Source organism: Molossus molossus, unplaced genomic scaffold (assembly GCF_014108415.1).
Source record: "Molossus molossus isolate mMolMol1 unplaced genomic scaffold, mMolMol1.p scaffold_m16_p_12, whole genome shotgun sequence".
NCBI classification, from domain to species: Eukaryota; Metazoa; Chordata; class Mammalia; order Chiroptera; family Molossidae; genus Molossus; species Molossus molossus.
Window position 1 is genome coordinate 12,944,336 of NW_023425347.1, and position 18,215 is coordinate 12,962,550.

The 18,215-nt window shown below is 40.2% G+C and overlaps 1 protein-coding gene across 1 annotated transcript in view; it reads right to left on the bottom strand.

The window, feature by feature from the left end:
* Positions 1-18,215, bottom strand: part of SYCP2L (synaptonemal complex protein 2 like) — an 83,700-nt gene that overhangs the window by 55,624 nt on the left and 9,861 nt on the right. Inside the window, exons 5-14 of the mRNA XM_036255600.1 lie at positions 18,104-18,208; positions 17,652-17,680; positions 12,308-12,389; positions 12,125-12,213; positions 7,785-7,819; positions 6,420-6,562; positions 3,894-3,946; positions 2,908-2,953; positions 637-729; positions 476-536 (exon numbers count right to left, since the gene is read on the bottom strand). Coding sequence (XP_036111493.1) covers positions 476-536; positions 637-729; positions 2,908-2,953; positions 3,894-3,946; positions 6,420-6,562; positions 7,785-7,819; positions 12,125-12,213; positions 12,308-12,389; positions 17,652-17,680; positions 18,104-18,208 — 736 coding nt within the window. The remainder of the gene's footprint in view (positions 1-475; positions 537-636; positions 730-2,907; positions 2,954-3,893; positions 3,947-6,419; positions 6,563-7,784; positions 7,820-12,124; positions 12,214-12,307; positions 12,390-17,651; positions 17,681-18,103; positions 18,209-18,215) is intronic.

Below are 18,215 nucleotides of genomic sequence, written 5' to 3' on the forward strand. Positions count from 1 at the left end.
TCCCCAAGATTCATCCATGTTGTCCCATGAATCAGAATTTCTCTCCTTTTGAAAGCTGAATAGTGTTCCACTGCATGTGTGTGCCCCGCTTTGTTTATCGACTCATCCACTGGGAGGCACTTAGGTCGTCCACCTCTTGGCTATTGTGAATGATGCTGCAATGAACAGCGGTGTTTAACCACCTCCTGAAGGCTTCCTTTCAGTTCTTCCAGATATATACCCAGAAGTGAAATTGCTAAATCACATAGCAATTTTATTTTTAATTTTTTGAAAGACTAAACTATTTTACAATGAGTAAACTGGGCAAGTAACTGAACCCCAAAGTCACAAAGCAAAGGAGTCCCCGGTCCTGTACCCCTGCACCCTAGTCCTCAGCACAGAGCTCCTTCCACCCCAAGCACAGACTGCTCTGTAATTAACTAAACACATGCTGCAACTGTAAACAGAAATAAGACAATGAGAGTTTACATCTTACCTATTATGCTGAAATTAATCACTGCTTCTTTCAAAATCCTTACTGAGTCCCACAGAGCACTCTTGGGAGAAAAATAAATGAAATCCATGAGCACATAACACATATTTGAATATGAACAATCTCTAAGAGCTTAAGTTTAAGCAGAAATCAAAGGTGGCTACCTCAGTATTAGCTATATAAAAAGTTACACTCTGACTTCCTAGGTTGAAATCAATCCAAAATTTCTCTAATTTTTCATCGGCTGGTTTTCTCATCTATAAGATATAATTTCAACAAAAATTACATACATAAATATCATGTCAAAGGGTCAGATGAAAAAATTTCCATTAAAAACCGAACTTCTGCTTTTCTTTAAATATCACCCTAATTATAGGTGTCTTTTTATTGCCTTACTCATTGCTGCAAAACAAAAGGAAGGTCTCGGTTTTATACAACTAAACTACTTCTCGGGGGAAAACCATTATCCCTAACTATTTAATACATGTTCACATATGTCAGGTGACTCTGTCTACACAAACTTTTTTTTCCCCCTGTGAAATCAGGGACAATAGTTCTATGTTTTAAGCGGGAACAATTCACACTGCACATGAATGAAAACCTCTAGTGAAGGAAGTTCTGTGATCAAATATAAGTGATTCCCCGGCCGGTGTTGTTAAGTGGTTAGAGCATCAGCTCATCGACCAAAGGGTCTTGGGTTTGATTCCCAGTCAAGGGCACGTACCTGGGTTGCAGGTTTGATCCCTGGCCCCAGTCAGGGTCATGCTGGAGGCAATCAATCAATATATCTCTCTCACATTGAGTTTCTTGTTTTCTCTCCCCCTCCCTCTCTTCCATTCTATCTAAAAATTAATTGGAAATAGCCTCAGGTAAGGATTAACAACAACAAAAAGGCAGTTATTTGCCCTCTAACTTACCATCTATTAGAACAGAGCTAAGGCTTACAGATTTCAAGTTACCTTCATTTTAATTATTATAAAGTAAATATATGCTTATAGTAAAAAGAGTCAAACAGTATGGCATTTATAGAAACAGCAAACACCTCTTTCTTTGCTTCTCGACTTCCCAGAGGTACCTTCCCACAGGCACCATTAACAATGCCTTTGTTTTCTCCCAAATGTATTACAGACATACATCAGTAAATATTGAGTATTTATTCTATGATAATGAAGCAAACACTAGACTTACTATTCTAACACCTGGCTTTCCAATAAATAGTATTTACTGGACACCTTTCCATCACCCATGCCTACTTTCTATAGCTGTAGAGTTGGGTAAAGGTTTTAACCCACAATGTATGTCACTGGAAGCCAGTGTAAGGGCCCGGTTGTAGCTGATGGAAATTCAGAAGTCCAAGACAGAAGAAGAACCAAATAGAGACTGAACTCCCCAGACAATTAGAAAGAAAATAGAATTCAGATGCAGAAATCAAACTACCAAAACCCATTCTAGAGAGAAATTTGTAGTGTAGTCATGAGTTCCATCTGCAGGTCACAGAGGCCAAGATGGGGCTCTGAACCCAAATCAAATACATCATTAATTAGGACATTAAGAAGACACAGTCCAGGAAACCCCCAACAGAGTCAAGGTTCAGAGATCTCTGAATATTTTATGCCAAAACCAATATGTGGCAGGCTGGGGCACCTTTACATGAAGGACCTTATTCCTCTGGAAACCAAAGGAAGGAGTAAAAAGAGGTTGCTCGCCTGGCCGGTTTGGCTCAGTGGTTAGAACATCGGCCTGCGGTCCAGAAAGACCCAGGTTCAGTTCCCGACAAGGGTGCGTACCTCAGTTGCAGTTTGTCCCCGGCCCTGGATGGGTCGTGCAGCCACGTCGATGTCTCTCTCTCTCTCTCTCTCTCTCTCTCTCTCTCTCTCTCCTCTCTCTCTCTCTCTTCCTCTCTCTCCCTCCCACTCTATCTGAACAAAAAATGGGAAAATGTCCTTGGGTGAGGGAAAAAAAAAAATAGAGGCTGCTCAATTTTGGAAAATACAGCACAAAGTCGAATTATCTAGAAAAAAGGAAAGTGTCCCCAATGGCTGGGGACGGAATAGGAAACATCAGTTGTGTGGAAAGAAGCCAAGCACTTGCCCTTTTCCCCTTTATCCAGACATGAATAATATTAACTACTAACAGAGTAAAATAAGGCTAGATTCCTGTAATCGACCTCATGAACACATATGAACCCTAAAATTTTTTGACCTAGTAGTAACAGTAAGACATTTAAACTTGCTAGTAATGCAGCCTGGTTCTAGTATGAGAGAAGACAGGGGAAAGAGACAATAAGCTTCAGAGTTGAGGTCTCTATGAGAAGTTGGCTTCCTTTTCTAAAGAGGAAGAGCAGCATGGGTAGCAGGAGCAGCGTGAGCCAAGTAAACCTAACCATGGGTTTTATTACACACCACCCACACGGCCCCCAAGAAATACAAACATACCTCATGCCCATCAGCAAAAGCGGCAATACATGGAAATGAATAGACCCTGTAAAATACTTCACAATTAAAAATTAAAAATGTGGATGGAAACCAATCACCACCTACAGATGTTCTACAAACAAGCATTTATAACTAGGGTATGCCATCAAGTCTCTTTGTACAAGGTATGGACGCGGATCTCAAACCTGCAAATGGAGATCCACTGTGGCTGGATTTCAAGTCTCCATCTGGCCATCTACAAGCCAGTTTTACTAGTCCTACAGCTCTGCCCAGTTGCTTGGCAGAAGTCCCAATGAAAGGAATGAACTGAGCAAATATCTTCTCATCAAGGACTTTCCTGTCCATAATACACCTATCCCTAGTGACCGCAAGTCTGTAGGAAATCTCTCTTCATAAAATCTTCCCAGAGAACCTAATGTTAGAAATATTCCAAATTATGCCCTGCCAGCATGGTTCAGTGGTTAGAGCAACAGCCCACACACCAGAGGGTTGCAGGTTCGATTCCCAGTCAAGGGCACATACCTGGATTGCAGGTTCAATCATTGTCCCTGGTTGGGGTGCATACGGAGGCCGCCAATCAGTGTGTCTTTCTTACATAGGTGTCTGTCTCTGTCTCTCTGTCTCTCTCTCTCTCTCTCTGTCTCTCTCTCTCTCTCTCTCCCCCTTCCCCCATCCCTTCCACTCTCTCTAAAACCCAATGGAAAAAATATGCTCGAATGACGATTAACAAAAAAAAAAGAAATATTCCAAATCATAAACATCCTACAAGACTGAGAGAGATTATTTTTAAACACACAAATGAATCAATAGGCTGAATGTGTCTAGTCTTCTGAGGTTTCTACTCAACGAATTAACTCAGTAGTACTCAGCAAACTATATATCCTATATTCTGTCCTAAAATAAAATAAAACAGATCCTAGATTTTTTAAATATTACACATTTTCAGAACACTAGTCAATAAAATAATGCTCAGAAAAATATCTTACCTTCTTTGGTCACCAAGTCTGTTGTTTAGGTCATTGAGAAACCGTCTACTGTCCTTCAAAGTAAATAATGCAAACTTTTAAATAGAACATCAAGATGTCTTAAATAGTACTACACTCACCAGCATGTAGAGGCCAGTGTTTGCCACCTCTGAATTTCCAGGACCTAGTAATATCACAAGGTTTCACAAGGATTCATTATTTATGTTAACTAAAACAATATTTTGAGTCACAAAGAGGAGGTTCCAGACATATGTTCTAGAAGAAATCCCCCTGCCAGGACATTTTCAGGTGAAGAATGTGTAGGTCTCCAAAAGTTACATGCACAATTACATTTCCCTTGGTTAGATGAGTAGTGAGAGAAATACATCTTATTGCCCTGGCCAGTTTAGTTCAGCAGTCAGAGCACTGGCCTGCTCACCAAACGTCACAGGTTCAATTCCCGGTCAAGGGCACGTGCCTAGGTTTTGAGTTTGATCCCCAGCCCTGGTCAGTTGGGGTCATGCGGGTCGGTGTATCTCTCTCTCATCGATGTTTCTCTCTCTCTCTGTTCCTCCCTCCCTTCCACTCTATCTGAAAATCAATGGAAAAATATCCTTGGGTGAGAATTAACGAAACAAAAAACAGAAAAAAAATACATCTTACTGTGAGTGGGACTAACCCACTGGGCATTCATCTCCCTACCATCTGCTCTGCACAAGCCAACCACAAACCATCAAACTTACTGGCTATAGGTGTACCTGGGCATATTATCACCTGCCAACTTTCTTTATCGAGAATGCTCTATCCCACTACTTCCTGGGTTTTCTCTCCCAGTATGTGTTCTAAGAATAAAGAACATTTTTAGAGTGGTCTTATCCGACAGCTATTAAGAAGGTAAATTTGCTGCCTCCAAAATTCAAATGCCAAAAAGACTCTGATCCTGGCTTTTTTGTCCCTTTAGTTAGCAAGGGCTGGCTGTTGTCCTCAGTCTTTACCCTCTGTGTCTATAGATAGCACTAAATAGACAACAGTAATGTAAACCTTCACATAGAAGCAGTTCAATTAAGTTGATGGCTCTGGGGTAAAGGGTATGACTTGGAAAACAAGATAATTCCTTTTGTCGTATTTTCATCAAATTTCCATGCAGATGAGGGAATAACACAGAGGAGAAAAGAAACTAATATCTGAGTGTCTACTATATGCCTAGCACTTTCATATTCTCTCCTTTAATTCTCCAAATGTTGAGGTCAGTTTCATTTCCATCCTCCATACCAGGACACTTGGGTTTCATAAGTCAACTTGCCAAAATGCAAATGTTAAAATAGATAAAAATCAGGAAGGTGGGACTCCTGGGGCTCACTGTCTTTCCACTTAGATCAAATTGAATCCTGACTATTGCAGATCCAGCAATAGGTTCAAAGTCAAATGTAATATATTTAAAGATTTGGTTTTAATAGAATAGAATCCTAATTGAATAGCCATTTAAACCAAAGAGCCTTTGTTCAACATAAAAACTGTTATAAAGAATTTTACCTTGCCCTGGCAAGTTTGCTCAGCGGTTAGAGCATTGGTCCAAGGACCAAAGAGTCTCGGGTTCGATTCTGGTCAAGGGCACATATCTTGGTTGCAGTTTGGTCCCCGGCCCTGGTCAAGGCCGTGCAGGAGGCAACCAATCAACGTGTCTCTCTCATATTGATGTTTCTCTTTCTCTTTCTCTCTCTCTCTCTCTCTCTCCCTCCCTCCCTCCCCCCACCACTCTGTCTGAAGATAAATGAAAAGTATCCTTGAATGAGGTTTTAAAAAAAAAAGATTTTACCTTTTCCCAAGTTGTGTAACCCTCATTTTAAGACCTTTTTCAAAGACAAGAGAAAAAATTTTAGCTATTTTAAGATGAAGGTGAGTAAGCAACAAAGCCAGAGCTATTTTTGTGCTATTGAGATAATCACAGTGAACCCAGGTTCATGGGAGACACTGGAAATTAATGTTTCTCCAAAGTGTACAGGCTGGATGGCTCCCAACACAAACATCCCATAATACTCCTCTACCACTAGAGCACGGGGTGCCAGTTCAAGCCTCCTGCTATCACACTGGCTGCTCTCTGCAAGGATGAGATTCACTTTCTTTTCTCCTCCAACTTGCCTACCCGTCAAGGTTCATTGAAAAATTGCTACCCCTCCATAACATTTTCTCTGACGGAATCCATCAAATCCACACATAGGTAATTTCTAAGTTACCAATAAATAAGTCCTATCTGAATCCCCATATTTGACCCACAGATATTCTCTTTGTACTGTCCTCAAATTGTTTCACGTAAGTGGGGAACAAAGTTTCAGAATGAAAACTTAATCTCATTTAAGAAAAAACTTCCCCCAAATCCCCAGTTTGACTTATTAGAAGAGGCCCTTTCCCCAACCTCCTCTCAATTTTTTAATTCAATTAAAAGAAAAAAGAAAAAGAAAGAAAAAACCCTCCCCTGAGCACAGAGAGTACTGAGAGGATGCTTCATAAGTGAAGACCAAACGCAATTCTGAGGACCAGGAATCGCACCGTCTCAAATTCTCGATCCTGAATTTTTTTGAAAGCCTCCGCAATGACGTCATCTTCAAACCACTGATGGACAAGGCCGTCCCTCAATGTTTTAGCTGTCAGTCTACACAATGCTTCAGAAAGAGCAACCTGCTGGCCATAATCTACAAATTAAAAACATTGCAGACATGGGTAATTCTAGGCACAAAGCAAAAGAAGAAATGAGTTCCATAGATTAGCACTTGCACTAAGAAATTCCATCTTAGAAGCCTAGCACTGTGCGTTATAAGCAGTAAGGTGTATCCTGGAGTAATTATCATCATTTAAATTCAATATTTAAGAAACGTTAGAAAATTTAAGCAGGTCAGCATATAACAATGTTTAAATAAGTGATATCTCTGCATTTTATATTATATATTAAAACACCCATCAAAAGCAGCTCATCAAATACCTTTAAAAAGTACTTCTACTGCCCTAAATGATGTGGCTCAGTGGTCAGAGCATCAGCCCACAGACCAAAGGGTGGTGGGTTGAATTCTTGGTCAAGGGCATGTACCGTGGTTGCAGTTTGTCCCCGGCCCTGGCTGGGATCGTGTGGGTGGTGACCAGTTGATGTGTCTCTCTCACATTGATGTTTGTCTCTCTCACATCGATGTTTGTGTCTCTCTCACATCGATGTTTCTCTTTCTCTCTTCCCTCTCTCTCCCTCTCACTCTATCTGAAGATAAATGTAAAAATGTCCTCGGGTGAGGATTAAATACATACACAAATAAATAAATAATAAAGATCAATGGGAAAAAAATCCTTGGTGAGAATTTTAAAAAAAATACTTCTACAAAGATTAGATCTCAAGATTGATTGTGGTATTTCATATCAGATAAATAAAAACTACCTATATCAACATGTTTACATCAAATAATTTTAAGGATAAAACGAAAGTTGTAACTGCATACGTACAATAGGATGAGATTTATAAAATGCTTTTAAAATGTGCAAAACAACAATGTGTGCTGCTTTTGAATACACAGTGAAGAGGCAGAAAAACATACTTAGAAATGAAAAACAAATCCAACTCAAGGATTATCTCTACTAATGAAGAGGGGAGTGGGATCAGGGACACAGACACACATTTAGTTTTAAAAGATTTGAAACAAATGTGGTAAAATGATAAAATTTACTAGGCTGGTTGGTGAGTAAATGAGCATTCATTAATTACTCTTTATGGTTTTTAGCATGCTGAAATTTCTCATAATAAATGAAAAATAAAACCCTAATTCCTATTTTCAGTTTGGCCATAATTTATTCCCCATAGTTCCAAGATGCTCAGAAAATCCCCAATGTCCAATATTTAATGTTCTTATATTTAAAATTCTAAACATTTCTTACCACCCACAGTCGAGATTGTCCTTGCAAAATCTTTCCTGAAAAACATTTAGATAAACTGCATTTTACTGAAATGAACCTAAATAGGCATAACTTCACTACATTGGCATTAAAATTTAAAACCAAGATTTATAATTCTGAAATTATTTATTTTAAATTCGACATCAGCCTTTTCTAAATGTCAACAATAGATTTTTATGGGAAAATGTTCTCAAGTTTGTTTATTAATAACTTAAATGCACTTTTTTTTAAAGCTGCAGTTCTGTTTCTCCTTCTGTCAAGTGAATCAAATTTGATGATCTCTGCGGATTCATCAAATGCTAAGATTCTGGAATATTATAATCACCTCACCAACCTTGGGAGGATGCTGCCCTTTTCTTTTTTTCCACATAGTCTGACATTGGAAGAAATAGTAACAATAGATGCTGTGAGTCTTTCCAGGGAGCCTTTTGAACTTACTTTAAAAACTGATTATATTACAAGTGTAATGGGATTAAATGACTACATATTGTAACTAACACAGACTCCCATATTGTTCGCAGACTGCCCCCAATTTATAACGGCTTGACTTATGATTTTTCAACTTCACAATGGTGCAAAAATCATACACATAATAAATTCAACACTTTAGTATAAAACAGGCTTTGTGTTAGATGATTGTGCCCGACTTTAGACGACCATAAGTGTTCTAAGCACGTTTAAGACAGGATAGGCTGCCCTGGCCAGTTTGGCTCAGCAATTAGAGTGTCGGCCTGCGGTCCAGACAGACCTGGGTTCGGTTCCCGCTAAGAGCGTGTAACTCAGTTGCAGTTTGTCCCTGGCCCTGGTTGGTTGTACAGGTGGCAGCCACTCGATCTGTCCCTTTCACATCAATGTTTCTCTCTCTCTCTCTCTCTCTCTCTTCCTCTCTCTCCCTTCCACTTTCTCTGAACAAAAAACGGAAAAATGTCCTCGGGTGAGGATAACAAAAAAAAGGTAGGCTAAGCTCTGATGTTCAGTAGGTTAGGTTTATTCAATGCATTTTCAACTTACAATATTTTCAATTATTGGGACATAACCCCATCTCAAGTTGAAGAGCATCTGTATTTAATGATTTTAATTAAATGGTAAAAAGTGTGATGTAGATCTTTATTTTAATGTTTGAAATAACTCCCATTTTAAAGAACAGATCTGTTAAGAAATCTTGTAGTTCAGTTCCTCATAATAAATGATTGATTTGTTACCATTAAAGAGAAGTCTTAGCCCAGCCGGTATGGCTCAGTGTTTGAGTGTCGACCCATGCACCAAGAGGTTGTTGGTTCGATTCCCAGTACGGGCACATGCCCAGGTTGTGGGCCAAGTCCCCAGTGGGGCGCATGCAGGAGGCGGCCAATCAATGTTCTCTCTTATCTATGTTCCCTCTTTCTCTCCCTCTCCCTTCCTCTCTCTCTCAAATCAATAAAGAAAGAAATTAAGAAGAAAAAAAAGAGAAGTCTTAAACCAGCAGCACTGGGAGTCCTGCTTAATTTTATGCTTGCATTTTTTCCTTGAAGTCTAGAATGTGCCAGACTTTCTAGAACACACAATAAGCCCTGGCCAGTTTGGCTCAGCGGTTAGAGTGTCAGCCTGCGGTCCAGAGAGACCCGGGTCTCTCTCTCTCTTCCTCTCTCTCCCTTCCACTTTCTCTGAACAAAAAACGGAAAAAATGTCCTCGGGTGAGGATAACAAAAAAAGGTAGGCTAAGCTCTGATGTTCAGTAGGTTAGGTTTATTCAATGCATTTTCAACTTACAATATTTTCAATTATTGGGACATAACCCCATCTCAAGTTGAAGAGCATCTGTATTTAATGATTTTAATTAAATGGTAAAAAGTGTGATGTAGATCTTTATTTTAATGTTTGAAATAACTCCCATTTTAAAGAACAGATCTGTTAAGAAATCTTGCAGTTCAGTTCCTCATAATAAATGATTGATTTGTTACCATTAAAGAGAAGTCTTAGCCCAGCCGGTATGGCTCAGTGTTTGAGTGTCGACCCATGCACCAAGAGGTTGTTGGTTCGATTCCCAGTACGGGCACATGCCCAGGTTGTGGGCCAAGTCCCCAGTGGGGCGCATGCAGGAGGCGGCCAATCAATGTTCTCTCTTATCTATGTTCCCTCTTTCTCTCCCTCTCCCTTCCTCTCTCTCTCAAATCAATAAAGAAAGAAATTAAGAAGAAAAAAAAGAGAAGTCTTAAACCAGCAGCACTGGGAGTCCTGCTTAATTTTATGCTTGCATTTTTTCCTTGAAGTCTAGAATGTGCCAGACTTTCTAGAACACACAATAAGCCCTGGCCAGTTTGGCTCAGCGGTTAGAGTGTCAGCCTGCGGTCCAGAGAGACCCGGGTTCGATTCCCGCTAAGGGCATGTACTTCGGTTGCGGTTTGTCCCCGGCCTTGGTTGGGTCGTGTGGGTGGCAGCCACTCGATGTGTTCCTTTCACGTCGATGTTTCTCTCTCTCTCTCCCTCCCACTCTATCTGAACAAAATATCAAAAAATGTCCTCAGGTGAGGATAAAAAAAAAAAAAAAGAAATATAGAACACACAATAAGGTAGGACTGTAGGATCAGAATGAAAACTTAGGAGAAAACTCCAGTCAGCTACCCTCCAAGTCTAAATATACCACTAAGAGTAATGATTTCACTAATGTATTCAATAATTATTTTTCAGGAAAATTCCGTGGGAAACTGCATCCGCCAAAGATGAGTGAAATGGAAAAACGCGGCAGCAGTGAGTTCCACACTCCCCGGTCACCTTTCAGTCCGCACTGCGGTAAAGCTGGTCACCTTCCTCGTGCAGTCAGGATGGCATGTCACATGAAGGACTGCATGCCACACTGACGTCACCAACGCCAGTCAGAGGTTTGCTCACAGTCACAGGTTCAGGTTCAATTTCAAAGCAGGGAGCTGGTTTTGCTCTTTCCATGGCCATACTAGAACCTTCCTTATAAGTTTCAATATCCCCAAACCACATAACCGGGACTGAGGGACCAAAACACAAACAACCCATCACTTGAAAAGCAATAAAATTCCATGCCTTACTGGTATAGCTCAGTGATTTTCAACCTCTGTCATCTCATGGCACACATAAACTACCAAAATTCTGCGGCACACCAGAAAATATACTATATTCTTTGCCAGTCTGACAAAAAAAATAGGCATAATTTATTTATAGAAACATCAATGTGAGAGAGAAGCATCAATCAGCTGTCTCCTGCACAACCCCCACTGGGGACTGAGGCCGCAACCCAGGCATGTGCCCTGACCAGGAATCAAACTGGGACCTCTCAGTCCATGGGACGACGCTCAACCATTGAGCACACCGGCCAGACTAATTCTGATTCATTCACACCGAAAGGCTATTGTTGTGGTCACTGTTGTCATTTTTTGTTTGATAATCTAAAGTAAAAGGTCAGTGCCCCTGACTAAATAGCCAAGTATTGCACATCTTAAAAATTCTTGCAGCATACCGGCTGAAAAATCACTGGTATAAGTTAATACTTGGTAACCTTTGGATGTGTGCTCTCTACCAGGTAATGTGCCAATCACTTTCAGTGGATTGCCTGATTCCACTAATACCTGATCGGTGTATATCGATCAGGTATTAATGCTGGCTCCATTATACAGGCAAGCCAACTGAGGTACAGTGAAGTTAAGACTGCTCTAGATAATGCCATGAGCGTAAATGGCAAAATGAGGGTTTGAAGCCAAGCAGTTTACCAGCAGTATCTGTACTCAACATTTTCCCATGGGTAATTTAATTCACGTTCACAGTGAAAAAATAATCTATAGCTCCAGAAAGCATTTTACCTCACAAACTTTATGGGGAAAATAAATAAAAAACCTATACTACTAAAAAAGAAGAGCTTAGCAAAGTCTCGCTTTTTTCTTCAGTCCTTCTTCCCTGCTTAGCATAGTGCCCGACCCATTCCAGGTGCAAAGCATTTCCGGAAGAAAGGGAGGGAGGGAGGGAGGATCGAGACGGAGAACAAAGACTGAGGTACTAGCTCTGGCTGGTGTGCGCAGTGGTTAGCGCACTGGCCCTCGAATGGAAGGGTGGAGGGTTCAATCCTCTGTCAAGGGCACATACTGGGGTCCCCAGCCGACCCCATCAGGGGTGCATGCAGGACACAACTAGTCAAGGTGTGTCTCTCACATCCATGTTTCTCTCTCTCTTCCCCTCCCTCCCTCCCTTACACTCTCTCTAAAAATCAGTTAAAAAATATCCTTGGGTGAGGATTAACAACAACAACAAAAAGACTGAGGTAGTACAATCAGAGAGATTTTGCCTTACATCATCACATAGTTGAATGCAAGGTCACTTACAGAAGATGACACGGGCCTTCTGACAAGAGGAGTTGTTTCTTCTCTTCCCAAGGCACAGCGTGCAAAATGCTGTTCAGCGTCTTCAGAGCCTGCTCGGAGGTGGAGAGAGGCATCCATGTCCCCAGTGCACAACCTTCTCCCAGGTGTCTACAGCCACTGCTACCCCTTCTACTTGCGACTCACCTCTTGTTGAATAAAATGATTTACCGTCTTTTCTGTCACCAGAAATCCTAAGGTAAACATGAAGGAACCCAACATCTGAATTCTCCCTGAAAGAATAATTTTAAAACAATCAAACGAAGGCTACAAGGAGTAAGGAAATGCATCCCACACAGCAGGAAGGGCGAAGACGGAAAAGGTCACGGAGCCGTCAGCATCTCAGAAATTACATAGGCTGGGCAACCAGAGACAAATGACAGCCGCTCCAAGGTCTGGAAACCACCAGGCCACAACGACGCTTGCACTGCACAGATACCCACCGAGGAAACTAGGGGCAGCACATGTGAAGTGTGACTTCCGTGGCGATGACACAGAAAGCTAAGCTACTCCTGTCTGGACTGAGCCGCGTGCCACGGGCAGCTCCTGGAGTGTCCTGTTGTTTCTGTGTGCTTCTTACATTTACATATTTTATAAAAATTAAAACTGTATAAGGTCTTATGCTAATAGAAGTAGGAATCTTTTCAATAAAGTGTTGGCCTTTATTAAACAGCATTATCACAGAAACTTCAACTGCTATTTGTATGTCGGTATGTAGTTTTAAAAAGGGTATATGGCAAAACTTTATGCTTATTAAATAAACTCTTATTTTGATTTTATCTAAGCATATTATGTTAAAATATAAAATTATAGCAGTAGTGTACACCGCAAAAACTTATGGTTAAAGACCATACTATTATTCTAATAGGTTCAGATGTGCAATTTTGATATATTAATTATTCATCTCATATCATATAGTTTAAATTTCCATGTAACTCATGACATTGTAGGAACCCACACCAAAAAGGAGAAATTTAAAAGATCCCTCTTCAGTCTCAAAACAACCAGATTAATGCTTCTAGATAATCTTGGGGAACCAGATATTTCACTAGGGACTGTGGCAACAACTTGCCTGTCAGCTTGAAACTTGAGAGGAAGATTCTAACAGCCCAGGTGGACACCAGGACACCCTAAAGAGGCTGATGCACCCTATTTGGCTGTCATTAGAGCTTCTCATTTAAAGAGTAATAAAGAAAACTAGCAAATACTGCCCACTGAAAGAGGAAGAGGGGCACAGTAAATCCAGAGGCAGCAAAAAAGTGACTTTTGAAAATATGCTTACTGCAGGAAAGAAATTTTTTGAAGCATCTGATTTGAAGCATCTCAAACCTCAATTCTATGAAATAAAAAAATAGATCTGCAAGAAAAAGCAACCATCTAAGATGAAGACAGAAAATTCAGAAGTAAAAGAAACACTGAAGCCATTCTAGATATTTCAATCTGAGGAAATGAATTACACAGATGATTAAAAAAAAAAAAAAGCTGTGAAGCCAAATTGGAAACAGTGAGGTGGCCCAGAAATTAAGATCATTAACATAACTACCAGGCTCCTCCCAGAGTGCCACCCATCCCCCAATGTCACTTGGGGGAAGTAAGAGGTATTACCAGCTCCCAGGAATCAAGGTTACTAGCAATAGCTAGAGCACCAATGGGCCAGAGCCACAGACACTATGCAGTCACTCCCGGAGATGGCACCTCTGCAGAAAGGAGGGGGACAAATGCTTTCTTTGCTCCTTCCTTCTTTCAATTTTCTTCCATTGGCTAAACCCAGCAGGTAGCCAGTTATTAAGAAAACCCAAACCCTGTGATACAAAGTAGAGTGAGAGAGTGGGCAGCGGATATAAAGCAGAAGCAGATCACCACCATCCACAGTTTTCAAGGGAGCAAAGATGTGGTAGCAGAGTTCAAGTCTGTACAGGAAACAAGAACAGCAGAATTAGTCAAGTGCTGGCTTCCAAGAAAAACTTAGGAACTGTTCTCAAAACGACAGGAAAATGACAGAAAAACAATGCATATGACGACAAAAACGAAGCAATGAATGAATGATAATTTTACAAAGAAAGCATAATGGGAGTAAGTGTAATGGACATTTTGGTGCCTTCCCATCATCCTTTCCCCTTCCTCTGTTATGTGGCAGTCTTTCTACAGGATGGAACAGACTTGCTTTAGGGGTGGATCCTGATTGGCTTAAGCTATGCTGGGACATCCCATTCATCTTTTCATAGAGATTGGTTTTAAAGGGGAATGAGGAGAGAGCATCCAATTAGAACAAAACTGGGGCTTTCTTCTGATGGTTAGGGAGAGAGTTTCTTTCCCTGGCAGTGAACCAGGAAGCGCAAAGCTCTGGTTAGTGGCCACCATCTAACGACCATCAAGGGAGACCAACTTGAGAGCAAACACAAGACTGTGCAGAAGGCAGGACTGAGAGAATTGCAGCAAAAGGACCACAGCCACAACCAAACTGCTCCTGAAACTCAGTCTCTGGACTTTTTAGCTCCTGTGCCTATAAATTATGTGTGTCATTCAAGCATAATCGAACTAGATATTGTTACATATAGCAAAAACACTTTAACTCTGCTGTTTTCAACTAGAGGTGATTTTTGCCCCCACCTCCATCCAGGGGGCACTCAGCAGTTTCTGGAGATTTTTTTTTTTAACTTGTTACAACTGGGGAAGTGGGAGGGGCTGCTATTGGCATCTAGTGGGTAAAGGCCAGGGAGGCTGCTAAACATCCGAAATGAATAGGACAGCAAGCAGCCCAAAACAAAGAATAATCTGGTCCCAAATGTCAATAGTGTCAGCATTGAGAAACCCTGCTCTAATTGATGAAGTCATCAAAGAATAAAATGTCCCAAGCTAAATATGATTTGATTCAACATAACTCATCAAGAACCACTTAAAACAAATGTGCCCTGTGCGCAATGCTCTCAACACTTACTATTAGAGACAATGAAGCAGTTTTGAGGGTGAGAACCTGCAAAGCAAGAGTTATAGGGTATAAAAGACACAGACATTCTTTTTTTTTTTTTATCCTCACCCGAGGACATTTTTCCATTTTTTGTTCAGCTAGAGTGGGAAGGAGAGAGAGGAAGAGAGAGAGAGAGAAACATCAATGTGAAGGGACACATCGAGTGGCTGCCACCCACACGACCAACCAGGGCCGGGGACAAACTGCAACCGAGGTACGTGCCCTTAGCGGGAACCGAACCTGGGTCTCTCTGTACCGCAGGGCGACGCTCCAACCGCTGAGCCAAACTGGCCAGGGTGACACAGACATTCTTAAACGATAAAAAGCTCTATCTCCAACCCACACCCCCCCCAATAACACTCTTCCAAATATATTATAACAGATGGAGATAAAGCAGAATAAAGAACTGAAGACTGAGGACATCATGGTATACACAGGTTGGTAATGATCCCTAAATAATTACTATAAACAGGACTGCAACACAAGGCAAAGAGCAAATACTGTTTACAAAGAGATATACATAATCCAAGCCTAAAACCCCAAAGAGCAAATTCTGTTTACAAAGATATATAATAATCCAAGCCTAAAACCCCAGATTAAATTAAATAAATGTGGGTAAAAGATGGAGGGGGAATCAAAAAATTAATTCCTTGCTATACAGTATAAAGAAAAAATAAGGTGCTATAATTTTGATGTGGATAATTAAATTAAGAGTAACTACCAGTACAATAAACCTCGAACATAAGCCATTCAAATCATGAGAGAAGCAAATTGTGGAAGAAAATATAATCCATATAGTAAAGCACAAAACAAAAGGAATCATAAAATGGAACACATCCAATAAGATGACATAAATCTTGGAACAAAAAGGAAGGAGTAACTCTATCAATGGCAGGAGGAGGTGGAAATGTCAGTGAAAACATCTTTGTATTTCAAAGACAGACTGGCTATCGACTCTGTGGAGCCTGAACATAACAATGCCCATGCAAAATGACTGTCAGAGGCCATGTGCGAAAATCTGACACTTGCAGAGAGGTCAGCCACCCTAAGGTGGCCAGAATGGGCTCCAAGCACCAACTGTCATTGCTATAGATTTACATATTTCCCCCCAAAATGAATAGGTTGAAGCCCTAACCTCAATATGATGATATTTGAAATGGGCTCCTTTGAAAAGGTAAATAAGGTTAGATTTGGCCATAAGGGTGTGGTCCTCATGATGAGATGAATGCCTTTATAAGAAGAGACTCCAGAGAGCTGGCTTGCTCTCTGCCATGTGAGGACACAGCAAGAAGTTGGCCATCTGTTGGTCAGGAAGAGAGTTCTCACTAGAACCCAACATGCTGGCACCATGATCTCAGACTTCCAGCCTCCAAAACTATGAGAAATACATTTTTGTTTAAGCCACCGAGCCTGTGGCATTTATTTAGCGATGGCAGCGGGCTGGCTAAGGCAGTCATCTGGAGCAGTGTTTCCTCCACTAGAGGCAACAGAACTACTGTAAAGACAGGAATCTGTAAGTGGACCAAGCAACAAGTGTACTGAACAGATCTCTATGAATTGTTTTCAAATATGTAATGATATACTCGGCTATAATAAAAGACAACTTGATTTTTAAATGTTACAAATTCAAAGTAATTTTTACCATTGTGTATTTTATTAATCAAGTTTAGAGAAAATAACTGTCACTTATTAAGTTCATAAAAAACTGACTTGCAAGTATTTGGATCCACTGACTTAGAATAGGGAGCCTTTTTTTTTTTAAATCAACTAAACACCATGTATACCTAAGCTTCTGGCAGTGAATTTCCTCCGTTATGAGATACCATCCACTGTAGAAAGTAGTATCAATTTATCTGTTTTTTTTTGGTATGTGCCCTTAGCAGGAACCAAACCTGGGACTCTCTGGTCCGCAGGCCGATGCTCCAACCGCTGAGCCAAACCGGCCACGGCGAAAGTAGCATCAATTTAATAACAGCTTTCCAAAAGAAAAATAAGAAGCTAGACAACAGGAAGAGGACATATCCATTTTAAGATGTCCTCAATTTTTTAAATGTTCAAATATTTTAAATGTGTCTTTAAATCCATTTGTATCCTATTTCAGGATGTCAAATTACCTTTAACTTGAGTAAATGGAATAACATCAATCTAACTTCAAAATATTCTAAAAATTTCCCTTTGACATTCTTGAAAGACAGAGAAAGGCATCTGAATCAGCTCCAAGTTAAATCACTAAGAGCTCAACTTTGCTGGTCTGCAATGACAGAGTGGCTCTCCACACCTGAACGGAGCAAGGCCACCAACAGTGACAGCAGCGCTAAACTGAGATGGACCTCAGGCAAACTGAGACACACTTGACAACAAAATCCACTTCAACATCACAATACGACTACCAATGGATCGTCAATAAACCTAAATAGAACAATTAAACCCACTTTACTTTTCATATCATTTAGACATATATATTCTCTACCAGCATATTCTATTAATGAAAAATAAATAGCCAATTAGTGGTAAATAATATACTTACCTTTACTACTCCTCCTGGAAATAATCTAATAGAAATAAAGAAAAAATAAAGCTTGTATTATTTTTAAAAAGCTTTATAAACTATAATGTTAATACATTAATGCTGACATTTCTCTAACAGGCTGGAGTTGACTTTAAATACAGTAGAAAAACATTTAGAGAAGTCCTATTTGACCTTCAATCATATTATTAAAATCAGCATGTCCCTCTCAATCAGGTGAATCATATATTGGTATGCATGAAAATAAAACACCTCATCTTTCTATAACATTGATTCTCTATATTAATGTTTGTTTCTATTTCACATAACATTCTAATAATAAAATATGGGAGTCTTTTAGTAAAAAATCCCACATCTTTGAAAAATACAAGTTTTACAAATAACAAAGATTCCTGCAAATTATCAATGGTATCTAGATGTTCGGCAAAGCATCCACCCCCGTCCTTACCAGTGCTGTGTCAAAGAAGTCTTCTGTAACATCAATCAAGGATGTGTCCGAAGCTAGATCTTCCACAGTCAGAAATCCTACTGTTCTTTCAAACCAGGTAGACATGTACACG